The 13,270-nt window shown below is 45.2% G+C and overlaps 1 protein-coding gene across 1 annotated transcript; it reads right to left on the bottom strand.

Annotated features, from left to right (window-relative positions):
• Nucleotides 1-1,191: 1,191 nt before the first annotated feature.
• Nucleotides 1,192-12,781, bottom strand: LOC146021312 (DNA damage-regulated autophagy modulator protein 1-like). Its single transcript, XM_083155105.1, has 7 exons — nucleotides 12,735-12,781; nucleotides 12,507-12,574; nucleotides 11,989-12,131; nucleotides 10,598-10,769; nucleotides 8,619-8,674; nucleotides 7,029-7,112; nucleotides 1,192-1,600 (listed from the first exon to the last, which is right to left on the bottom strand). Exons 1-7 carry the CDS (start codon nucleotides 12,779-12,781, stop codon nucleotides 1,514-1,516), a joined length of 657 nt encoding a protein of 218 aa, XP_083011231.1. The 3' UTR covers nucleotides 1,192-1,513.
• Between the last annotated feature and the right edge of the window lie 489 nt (nucleotides 12,782-13,270).

Here is a 13,270-nt window from a genome sequence, read left to right as displayed (position 1 = left end):
GACCGCCGGGATTCAATACTGAATCCGTAACAGTTATTACTGAGGGGGTTTCTGGCCAAGCATGCATTGCACCTCCCTGTAACAGTTATTACTCAGGGGGTTTCTGGCCCAGCATGCATTGCACCTCCCTGTAACAGTTATTACTCAGGGGGTTTCTGGCCCAGGATGCATTGCACCTCCCTGTAACAGTTATTACTCAGGGGGTTTCTGGCCCAGCATGCATTGCACCTCCCTGTAACAGTTATTACTCAGGGGGTTTCTGGCCCAGCATGCATTGCACCTCCCTGTAACAGTTATTACTGAGGGGGTTTCTGGCCCAGCATGCATTGCACCTCCCTGTAACAGTTATTACTCAGGGGGTTTCTGGCCCAGCATGCATTGCACCTCCCTGTAACAGTTATTACTCAGGGGGTTTCTGGCCCAGGATGCATTGCACCTCCCTGTAACAGTTATTACTCAGGGGGTTTCTGGCCAATATGCATTGCACCTCCCTGTAACAGTTATTACTGAGGGGGTTTCTGGCCAAGCATGCATTGCACCTCCCTGTAACAGTTATTAATCAGGGGGTTTCTGGCCCAGCATGCATTGCACCTCCCTGTAACAGTTATTACTCAGGGGGTTTCTGGCCCAGCATGCATTGCACCTCCCTGTAACAGTTATTACTCAGGGGGTTTCTGGCCCAGCATGCATTGCACCTCCCTGTAACAGTTATTACTCAGGGGGTTTCTGGCCCAGCATGCATTGCACCTCCCTGTAACAGTTATTACTCAGGGGGTTTCTGGCCCAGCATGCATTGCACCTCCCTGTAACAGTTATTACTCAGGGGGTTTCTGGCCCAGCATGCATTGCACCTCCCTGTAACAGTTATTACTCAGGGGGTTTCTGGCCCAGCATGCATTGCACCTCCCTGTAACAGTTATTACTCAGGGGGTTTCTGGCCCAGCATGCATTGCACCTCCCTGTAACAGTTATTACTCAGGGGGTTTCTGGCCCAGCATGCATTGCACCTCCCTGTAACAGTTATTACTCAGGGGGTTTCTGGCCCAGGATGCATTGCACCTCCCTGTAACAGTTATAAGGCGCCTCACGAATTATGTTGCTTGGCCTATACCTTTAATTAACTCTTAAGTGCCTAGAAATAACGCACACAAGACACCTTAACTTAAAATAACGACTCGGACAACAACTGCATAAGTTTAAACTGGTCATAATATTTATTGAAGTGGTATGACCCTTATTTGTCTAAAGGGATGGCCAAGAAAGCACTTGAGACCGGCACCAGTCAAAGTTGTTCGTCAATGGTAGCGACTGAAACTCCCCAATCCAACAAACACCCCCTATGTAAGGTACAACCTGCGCCGTGACGGGCTTATCGCCAATTCTATGGCATGGAGAGGACACCTCCAGGAAGTGTCCCCAGCACCTGACTTTCTTCAATAACTTTATTTAACAACCAACAGAAACACCGGCTCTTAAATACACTCGAGCCTATGCAGCCCCCATTCTATCTTACTCAGGGGGTTTCTGGCCCAGCATGCATTGGTTCCCTCAGATATATCCAATCATCTTGTAATGTCTTGGGCCATTTCATACATAATTGCTGTCAAAGAAGGAGAAAAAAAGCATATTACTATTAAAGTACAGATAGACTGCTGGGTGCGGGGCTGGGGAATATAATGGAGACTCTGGGAGAAATTTACAAAAATGTGTATTCTACTTCACATGTGATGTTGCTATGGGCAACCAATCAGAATCTAATTCTTATTTATCTAGCACCCTCTAGAAGATAGTAGACAGGATATGATTGGTTAGCAACATCACATGTGAAGTAGAATACACATCTTAGTAAACTTCCCCCTCTGTGTGGAACTGCAGCAGCGATACTGGAATCTCTGGGCACACCACCCTTTACAGCCCTGTATGTATGTACATATGTATGTATGCCCTGAGTACGAGCTACAGTAAGTTGTTCCTTGGCCTCATTTATTGCCGACGGTGAAGCATCATTTCTGTTAAACTGTGAATTGCTGTCTGGAGACTTTGGGCCAGATTCTCTAAGCTTCAAAAGTGATAAAATGGAGAGTGATAAACAGCCAGCCAATCAGCTCCTGTCTGACATTTTTCAAACTCAGTCTGTGACATGGCAGGTAGGAGCTGATTGGCTGGCTGTTTATCACTCTCCATTTTATCACTTTTGAAGCTTAGAGAATCTAGCCCCCTTATTGTTATAATCCCTGCATGTTCCAGTACTGACTATGGGACACAGAGGATGGATTGTCCCGCAATGATTATCTCTGTAAGATGCTACATCTGCCTGATTGTCCCGCAATGATTATCTCTGTAAGATGATACAGTACATCTGCCTGATTGTCCCGCAATGATTATCTCTGTAAGATGCTACATCTGCCTGATTGTCCCGCAATGATTATCTCTGTAAGATGCTACATCTGCCTGATTGTCCCGCAACGATTATCTCTGTAAGATGCTACATCTGCCTGATTGTCCCGCAATGATTATCTCTGTAAGATGCTACATCTGCCTGATTGTCCCGCAATGATTATCTCTGTAAGATGATACAGTACATCTGCCTGATTGTCCCGCAATGATTATCTCTGTAAGATGCTACATCTGCCTGATTGTCCCGCAATGATTATCTCTGTAAGATGCTGCATCTGCCTAATTGTCTTGCAATGATTATCTCTGTAAGATGCTGCATCTGCCTGATTGTCCCGCAATGATTATCTCTGTAAGATGCTGCATCTGCCTGATTGTCCCGCAATGATTATCTCTGTAAGATGCTACATCTGCCTCATTGTCCCGCAATGATTATCTCTGTAAGATGCTACATCTGCCTGATTGTCCCGCAATGATTATCTCTGTAAGATGCTACATCTGCCTGATTGTCCCGCAATGATTATCTCTGTAAGATGCTACATCTGCCTGATTGTCCCGCAATGATTATCTCTGTAAGATGCTACATCTGCCTGATTGTCCCGCAATGATTATCTCTGTAAGATGCTACATCTGCCTGATTGTCCCGCAATGATTATCTCTGTAAGATGATACAGTACATCTGCCTGATTGTCCCGCAATGATTATCTCTGTAAGATGCTACATCTGCCTGATTGTCCCGCAACGATTATCTCTGTAAGATGCTACATCTGCCTGATTGTCCCGCAATGATTATCTCTGTAAGATGCTACATCTGCCTGATTGTCCCGCAATGATTATCTCTGTAAGATGATACAGTACATCTGCCTGATTGTCCCGCAATGATTATCTCTGTAAGATGCTACATCTGCCTGATTGTCCCGCAATGATTATCTCTGTAAGATGCTACATCTGCCTGATTGTCTCGCAATGATTATCTCTGTAAGATGCTGCATCTGCCTGATTGTCCCGCAATGATTATCTCTGTAAGATGCTGCATCTGCCTGATTGTCCCGCAATGATTATCTCTGTAAGATGCTGCATCTGCCTGATTGTCCCGCAACGATTATCTCTGTAAGATGCTACATCTGCCTGATTGTCCCGCAATGATTATCTCTGTAAGATGCTACATCTGCCTGATTGTCCCGCAATGATTATCTCTGTAAGATGATACAGTACATCTGCCTGATTGTCCCGCAATGATTATCTCTGTAAGATGCTACATCTGCCTGATTGTCCCGCAATGATTATCTCTGTAAGATGCTACATCTGCCTGATTGTCTCGCAATGATTATCTCTGTAAGATGCTGCATCTGCCTGATTGTCCCGCAATGATTATCTCTGTAAGATGCTGCATCTGCCTGATTGTCCCGCAATGATTATCTCTGTAAGATGCTGCATCTGCCTGATTGTCCCGCAATGATTAGTAAGTATTCTACTTCACATGTGATGTTGCTATGGGCAACCAATCAGAATCTAATTCTTATTTATCTAGCACCCTCTAGAAGATAGTAGACAGGATATGATTGGTTAGCAACATCACATGTGAAGTATAATACACATCTTAGTAAACTTCCCCCTCTGTGTGGAACTGCAGCAGCGATACTGGAATCTCTGCTGCCGCCCCAGGGCACACCACCCTTTACAGCCCTGTATGTATGTACATATGTATGTATGCCCTGAGTACGAGCTACAGTAAGTTGTTCCTTGGCCTCATTTATTGCCGACGGTGAAGCATCATTTCTGTTAAACTGTGAATTGCTGTCTGGAGACTTTGGGCCAGATTCTCTAAGCTTCAAAAGTAATAAAATGGAGAGTGATAAACAGCCAGCCAATCAGCTCCTGTCTGACATTTTTCAAACTCAGTCTGTGACATGGCAGGTAGGAGCTGATTGGCTGGCTGTTTATCACTCTCCATTTTATCACTTTTGAAGCTTAGAGAATCTAGCCCCCTTATTGTTATAATCCCTGCATGTTCCAGTACTGACTATGGGACACAGAGGACGGATTGTCCCGCAATGATTATCTCTGTAAGATGCTACATCTGCCTGATTGTCACGCAATGATTATCTCTGTAAGATGATACAGTACATCTGCCTGATTGTCCCGCAATGATTATCTCTGTAAGATGCTACATCTGCCTGATTGTCCCGCAATGATTATCTCTGTAAGATGCTACATCTGCCTGATTGTCCCGCAACGATTATCTCTGTAAGATGCTACATCTGCCTGATTGTCCCGCAATGATTATCTCTGTAAGATGCTACATCTGCCTGATTGTCCCGCAATGATTATCTCTGTAAGATGATACAGTACATCTGCCTGATTGTCCCGCAATGATTATCTCTGTAAGATGCTACATCTGCCTGATTGTCCCGCAATGATTATCTCTGTAAGATGCTGCATCTGCCTAATTGTCTTGCAATGATTATCTCTGTAAGATGCTGCATCTGCCTGATTGTCCCGCAATGATTATCTCTGTAAGATGCTACATCTGCCTGATTGTCCCGCAATGATTATCTCTGTAAGATGCTACATCTGCCTGATTGTCCCGCAATGATTATCTCTGTAAAATGCTACATCTGCCTGATTCTCCCGCAATGATTATCTCTGTAAGATGCTACATCTGCCTGATTGTCCCGCAATGATTATCTCTGTAAGATGCTACATCTGCCTGATTGTCCCGCAATGATTATCTCTGTAAGATGCTACATCTGCCTGATTGTCCCGCAATGATTATCTCTGTAAGATGCTACATCTGCCTGATTGTCCCGCAATGATTATCTCTGTAAGATGATACAGTACATCTGCCTGATTGTCCCGCAATGATTATCTCTGTAAGATGCTACATCTGCCTGATTGTCCCGCAACGATTATCTCTGTAAGATGCTACATCTGCCTGATTGTCCCGCAATGATTATCTCTGTAAGATGCTACATCTGCCTGATTGTCCCGCAATGATTATCTCTGTAAGATGATACAGTACATCTGCCTGATTGTCCCGCAATGATTATCTCTGTAAGATGCTACATCTGCCTGATTGTCTCGCAATGATTATCTCTGTAAGATGCTGCATCTGCCTGATTGTCCCACAATGATTATCTCTGTAAGATGCTGCATCTGCCTGATTGTCCCGCAATGATTATCTCTGTAAGATGCTACATCTGCCTGATTGTCCCGCAATGATTATCTCTGTAAGATGCTACATCTGCCTGATTGTCCCGCAATGATTATCTCTGTAAGATGCTACATCTGCCTGATTGTCCCGCAATGATTATCTCTGTAAGATGATACAGTACATCTGCCTGATTGTCCCGCAATGATTATCTCTGTAAGATGCTACATCTGCCTGATTGTCCCGCAATGATTATCACTGGAAGATGCTACATCTGCCTGATTGTCCCGCAATGATTATCTCTGTAAGATGATACAGTACATCTGCCTGATTGTCCCGCAATGATTATCTCTGTAAGATGCTACATCTGCCTGATTGTCTCGCAATGATTATCTCTGTAAGATGCTGCATCTGCCTGATTGTCCCGCAATGATTATCCCTGTAAGATGCTGCATCTGCCTGATTGTCCCGCAATGATTATCTCTGTAAGATGCTGCATCTGCCTGATTGTCCCGCAATGATTAGTAAGTATTCTACTTCACATGTGATGTTGCTATGGGCAACCAATCAGAATCTAATTCTTATTTATCTAGCACCCTCTAGAAGATAGTAGACAGGATATGATTGGTTAGCAACATCACATGTGAAGTAGAATACACATCTTAGTAAACTTCCCCCTCTGTGTGGAACTGCAGCAGCGATACTGGAATCTCTGCTGCCGCCCCAGGGCACACCACCCTTTACAGCCCTGTATGTATGTACATATGTATGTATGCCCTGAGTACGAGCTACAGTAAGTTGTTCCTTGGCCTCATTTATTGCCGACGGTGAAGCATCATTTCTGTTAAACTGTGAATTGCTGTCTGGAGACTTTGGGCCAGATTCTCTAAGCTTCAAAAGTGATAAAATGGAGAGTGATAAACAGCCAGCCAATCAGCTCCTGTCTGACATTTTTCAAACTCAGTCTGTGACATGGCAGGTAGGAGCTGTTTGGCTGGCTGTTTATCACTCTCCATTTTATCACTTTTGAAGCTTAGAGAATCTAGCCCCCTTATTGTTATAATCCCTGCATGTTCCAGTACTGACTATGGGACACAGAGGACGGATTGTCCCGCAATGATTATCTCTGTAAGATGCTACATCTGCCTGATTGTCCCGCAATGATTATCTCTGTAAGATGCTACAGTACATCTGCCTGATTGTCCCGCAATGATTATCTCTGTAAGATGCTACATCTGCCTGATTGTCCCGCAATGATTATCTCTGTAAGATGCTACATCTGCCTGATTGTCCCGCAATGATTATCTCTGTAAGATGCTACATCTGCCTGATTGTCCCGCAATGATTATCTCTGTAAGCTGCTACATCTGCCTGATTGTCCCGCAATGATTAACTCTGTAAGATGCTACATCTGGCTAAAGCTGTAAATGTAAATAATGTACACGCTAAATCACATAAATATACATTCAAGAGAGTTTTATACCTGGAAATTGGGTATATACGTCAGGATATTCAGCATGATTGCAACTGCCAGGATCCATTCTGCAATTATCCCAAAGAGGTTGACCTTAAGAAACGGATAAGAACATTAATAAGTGACCTAAATGTACAGAAATGTGATAAACTACACATGGTATACTGGGTACAAATCAGCGGTACAGGAGGAGGCCCATGTGCAAGGCCCCTCGTTCGGGCCCCCTCCCCTCCACCAGGGGCAGTGCCGCACTGCACAGTGCACTACAGTGCTCAGATTCTACTGCCCATGCGCAGACCTCCCAATAAATGGCGCGGCAGACAGTTTTCACAGTGATGCCTGCAGCGCTGATGTCCATCACTGGGCTCTGGAGGGTAAGCGTTAAAAAATGAGTGCAGTGTGTGAGGTGTGGGCCCCCCCGCGACTCAGGGGTAGGGTTACCACCTCATCCCTTTAATTCCAGACACATATTACGCATACCCTCCAACTGTACCGAATTTGCCAGTACAGTACCGTTTTTTTAACAGTCTGTACCGGCAAATTATAATTGTACAGAATGTACCGTTTTTTATACATTTATTTTCAGCTGAGCCGGCGTCACTGATTCTCACTCACTCTCATGTGCGCCGCGGCTCCTCCTGGCTCCCGGGCCCTGGCTCCGTGTCTGCTCATCATGCCTGTGGTGCGCGGCCGCCGGCTCCCCGGCTCTCCCCCACCCGTTCTCTATCATGCATTGCGCGGGCGACGGTGCCGTGCGTTATGATGTCACGCGCCGGCACCGCGCACACTGCGCAGTCACTCTGTAATGCTCAGCCCTCCATCAGTCAGTCCTGGCGCGAATCTGCCTGAGGGAGAGGGGTGCGGTGGCAGGCCAGCCCCGGCACGCGTGACTAGGGAGGGACATCATGGCAGCGGAGGAGGCTCCTGGCCCGGCCTGTGGCATCTGAAGTTCAGCACAGTCTGACTGTAAGTGTGGCTGCCCAGGCTACAGACTATATAAATCTCCACACAGTGCGTCTTGCCAAATTATATAAAATCAGTGTGACGCACCAGCTGTGTCTGGTTGCAGCTCATGGTGGCTTTGTGGGCTGCTAAACTATGCGCCGTGTTATATATGAAGGCTGCAGCTTTTTTTTGTCTTGTATTACTAAGAAATATACAGCCTATGGCTCTGCATTAAGTTTTTGGCTATTGACACTGTATGTAACAAAAAGGGTCCCCTCAGGGACTGGCTGGCAACTGGTGGGGGTCCTCTTAAAAAAAAAAGAAGCACAATACACATTCGGAAAGGGGGTGTGACCATGCCCACTTTAACTGTGACCATGCCCACTTCCCTAATGTGTACCGATTTCTGCCCTTCGGATGTTGGCGGGTATGATTACTGACACAGGTTCTGTGGCAGTTTAAAACCAGGTGAAATGGAGTCCTGAAGGCAGCCAGCCACAGAACCTGTGTAATTAATATGTGTCCGAAATTAAAGGGATGAGGTGGTCACCTTACTCAGGGGAACTGTGCCCATTGCACCCATTATAAAGCCGCCACTGGTACATGTATTTACAATGCAGAATCTGACTAGTATTAATAATGAAGTAAACCTACCACTTTACAATGTTCTCCATGACAGCCGTAGTGCAATACTACATGACACCCAATCACTGAGAGGTGGATATAGCAAGGAAAAGATTTATACATTAATATGATTAACATTCCTATCTATGCGCTTGTGTGACCTCCCCCTATACACACATCAACCGTAAATGCCACAACAAATTTGAAAATGCCATTAAAAATTGGTCAAACTTTTTAGTTTGCTAAACAACTGTAAAGTCTATATGGTGAGAGATAGAAACATCCAGCTCCTCAGTGACAAACCCGCAAACCTCCGCCCCCAAAATGTTGTTAACAAATTCCTAATTTTCCTCAAATTCTGTAATATTTGGACGTTACTGTAGCATTACAGAGATAATTATATTAAAAAGCAAAACATCCCTGGTTCTGGTTCTGTTCTTAATATTATTGTCAGCTAAATGCAGCTGCCGAAACCATGGCCACTAAAATGGCGCCAGCATCTCAGTTGTGGCGGCCATTCTAAGTGACGATACGATGAGGCAATGTTTGCGTGACCCGCGTCCGATCATGCGTCTGTGTACACAGTTGTGGACAGCTGCGATGGCTCCAGTCGGAGTCTTAATACAACTTCTGGTGGCTGATACATTAGTATATTTCCATGAATCCAGAGCTACAAAAATGGCTTCTGCCACAGCAACAGCGTGCTACTATGAATCAGTCCCCAGGTGCACAGTCCCTCATACTGGACCCGCAAAGCTTTCAGGTGATATTTCTTTATAAAGTACTTCTTTGTTATTATTCTATAATAGAATATTTTAGGCAAAAGGAGGCTTTGGAAACCCCGTCCTATCGCCGATAGGCCCGCCAGTCTCTTGCCACAGCACGGCTCACAGATGGGAGTTTGGATTTTGTCATATGCCGGCTGTCATCAAACCTAATGGGATATGTATCAAGACTAGCAGAAAAATAGAGAGAAGTAGTTGCCCAAAGCATCCAATCAGCTTCTGTCTTTTCAAAGGCTCTGCTCAATAAATAACATTAAGAAGCCGATTGGCTGCTTCGGGCAACTTTATCTGTCTCTATGGCTTGATACATCTGCTCCTAGTCTGCTGCTAAATCTTGTTCATTGAAAAAGCTGCATTTTTAGCGGCGAAACGCGTAGGTTCTTGCTACAGAAATAGCCACCCCTCCATCTCTAGGAAGCTATTGCCATTTGTTCCAGTGGAGGTTCATCATTGCATTACCATCTGGATAAAGACATACTTGTTTCTTCCTTCCACCGCGGCAAACAACTGGTTTGGAGGCACGCCACCTCCCTAAGGACCCGGTGACATTTCCGTAAAAAAAAGGAAGAAAACTTCTCCTCCTTACTCACTGGACATCAATCCTTCACCAAAACTATTTGGACTTCCCCAATACTGGCGGACATATAAAGGGTGGCTATTCGTGCGCTCGTGTCACTGTACTGAGCACACATATTTGTATGCGTTTTTTATTTCCTCCTCATATCAAGTGTTTGTTATGAGCATTTTTTATTGTATACATTGTCTATTTTGATGTCACTTTTACCAATTAAATGTCATTATTTTTAATTGATATGTTTCTAATGTATATTTAGCGCAGTTTTACCCTTCCTGACCTGTTCTTGTTTACGATTGGGAGTGACTACCCATTTATTTAAACTGCTGCTTGGCTAAAGGCACACTCATTTCAATTGTGTCTTCCCCTGATATCTTGATACCTATACTGCATACATCCGATCCTAGTCTGCAGCTAAATCTTAGTATTAGCATGTTACATTGAAAGCCCTGAACTGTGAGTCCTGGAGGATAGCCGGCTATAGCATGGGGCAGCATGGCAGGGGGTGGGGAATGGGAACCATGTGGTTCTACTTGTTGGGATGAGGGAGACATTTTGGGATGAGGGAGACATTTTGGAGACAAGAGATAGCTGTACAATCACACTGTAGTTGATCTCAAATGTGGAACTTTGTCACATGGAAAGGATACAAGTAGCAAATCCTAACAGCGCCAGCAAGCAGAAAGCGATCTTAAGGTAACTGACAAGTCTGCTGTTGTTGGGCACTCTGTAAAGGATTATAGCCAGGCAGATGTTATATAATAGCCCACAGCCAAATGTCAGCATTGCTCCTGTCAGATGCCAAATGGGATGGGGTCGTACCTGAAATGAAAATACAAACAGTATACATTATCTTATAATCCCCATACTGTAGTCATTGTACGTAGTTATCCTGTAATACATTACACAGGTCACCATAACATCTAATAATCTTCAATTGAACAGACTGTAAGTAAAACATTTCTGTGTAATATGCTGTGATGCAGTATAGCAGGGCTGGGCAACACCGGCCCTCCAGTTGTTGGTGAACAACACATCCCAGCATGCCTTGCATCAGTTTCAGCATGGCCACATAGCAAAACTAATGCAAAGCATCCTGGGCTGTGTTGTTCATTAACATCTGGAGGGCCGGTGTTGCCCAGCCCTGCAGTATAGAGATGTTCAGTAATATTCTCCCACGTTTTACACGTCACTGTTTCCTCTCTTTCATTGTTTGACACTTTTCCCTTAGGGCTAAGTTATCATGGATTGCACGTTGGATGCGATGTGGGTTGGCTCTTACCGCCCAGGATCACATTGCAATATGCCAGCAACGTGGCGGTAGCTGTGGGGAGCAATATTGGTAAATTGGGCTGCGTCATATTCCCAAAGAAACCTATGGGAAATGCGGCTGCAAGCGGAAATGCAAGGATCACAGCAGGTGCCGGCGGACAGGGCATGCGCACACCCAGACACACGTGCGCCCCATTTTCCACTATGGATGCTCGAGCATGAGATGCTTCTGATGCCCACCCTCTGCCAGCAGCTGCCAGATACTGGAATCTGGCATACACTGATACAGGGGCGGAATGGGACTGCAATCCAGCCCGGGAGAAGAACTCTTGCAGCAGTCCAGGGGGCGGGTGCTGGCGGCGGCAGCCGAGGGTTGGGGTGCTGGTGACGGCAGCCCGGGGGGGGTGTGTATGTGTGTGTGGGCTTGGTCGGGGTGCTGGCGGAGGCGCTGATGTAATGCCGGGGGGAGCTAGGCGACAGGCTGTGTTTGTTATGCGGTGCGGGGGGGGGGGGGCTCACCTGCTCTGCTGCCTCCAGGTGAGGAACGGGAGCAGTGGGAACCCACGCTGCTGCCGCACACAAAGTCCCATGGTGCTGTGCGCTATCGCGCATGCACAGCAGCCCTCCCGTGGCCATGTTGGATGTGGGCAAAGTGCCCAGACAGTCCAGTGGGAGCGCGCCCGGCCCGTTTTTACGGCGTTTTGGGCCGGCCCACCGGGAAATGGCCCGGTTTCCCGGTGGGCCAATCCGCCCCTGCACTTATACATACCTGAAATAAAGCAGAGATCATTATCCCCGAACATGATATCCATCCAATAAGCAGAAGGATCTTGTTGATGATTCGATGGATCCGTTTCAGGTCGCTGCTGCGGACTCCCATGTACTTATAGTAAATGTAGGTCGTTTCTGCCCCTGAAACAACAGCAATAACTTATATTAATTCATTAATTTTATACTCGACCATCAATACAAATACCATGTATGAAATAATATATAAATATGTGTACACAACTCCTGAGCACCTGCAGTAAGCTGTTATGTTACAGTGAGAGATACGGTATGGAGGGAGAGAGATAAAGTTCCAGCCAATCAGCTTATATTCACCATATTACAGGCAGTGTTTAAAAAAAATAAAAAAAATAACAGGAGCTGATTGGATGGTACGTTATCTCTCTACACTTTGTCTCTCTCTTAGACTTAGTAAATCTCCCCCGTTGATACGGGTTCTGGCATTCTGCATTTTCATAATAATAAATATTTCCTACACTACGTATATGAGACACTTACCGAGAAGCGCAGAAACGGAAAGCACCACTGTGAACACCGTAGACTCCGGAGTATTTGCTCCAGTACCACTGTGGAAAATAAATAACACATTACTGAATTCATCTGGCGCAAAATACTCCACATTTACATCTCTCCATTGACCAGGCCTAGCCAACCTTCCTGGTATAAGAACCCTATAGATATATATATATATATATATATATATATATATATATATATATATCTTACCTGATGTATGGTATAGTAGCCTTAACATGACCTTCAATAATGGTCATCGATAATGTGATGGCAACACCAACACAAGTCCATGCTACCCAGAGGCACGGTAAGAAAGCCAAGCCCTGGATTGCCATGATAAACGCAACGCAAAGAAAACACAACTTCTCTCATCCACTGTCACTCTACCCTCTCAGATCTGTATTCCCAGCACTAAGGCTCTCATCTGTGATGTCAGAAAGGCTCAGTGATGTCACTGGTTTGTTAAAGCCCTTTGAATTAAAGCCCTTTGAATAATTAAAGGCATATGGTAATTTGTAGTGACGTCTGAATACAAAATGAAATCTCTTGGTCCGCAGAGTTAAATTGGCTTTGCAATTGGTTGCTTTGTTTGAGTGTTATGTGACAAAACGTCTACCAGCCAATCACAATGCATCACCATTGAGCGCTTAAAAATGTGACAGTTGGTCAACATTCCCTTTGCACCTGCTGGGTAACCTGGATCATGTGAGCTGCCGGGTGGTTTGGAAACTGGGACAGTTATGTGT

The sequence above is a fragment of the Crinia signifera genome, chromosome 7 (assembly GCF_055691185.1).
Source record: "Crinia signifera chromosome 7, ASM5569118v1, whole genome shotgun sequence".
Lineage (NCBI taxonomy): Eukaryota > Metazoa > Chordata > Amphibia > Anura > Myobatrachidae > Crinia > Crinia signifera.
The sequence above is the reverse complement of the archived record's forward strand: the minus strand, read 5'-3'. Positions and strand labels throughout refer to the sequence as shown.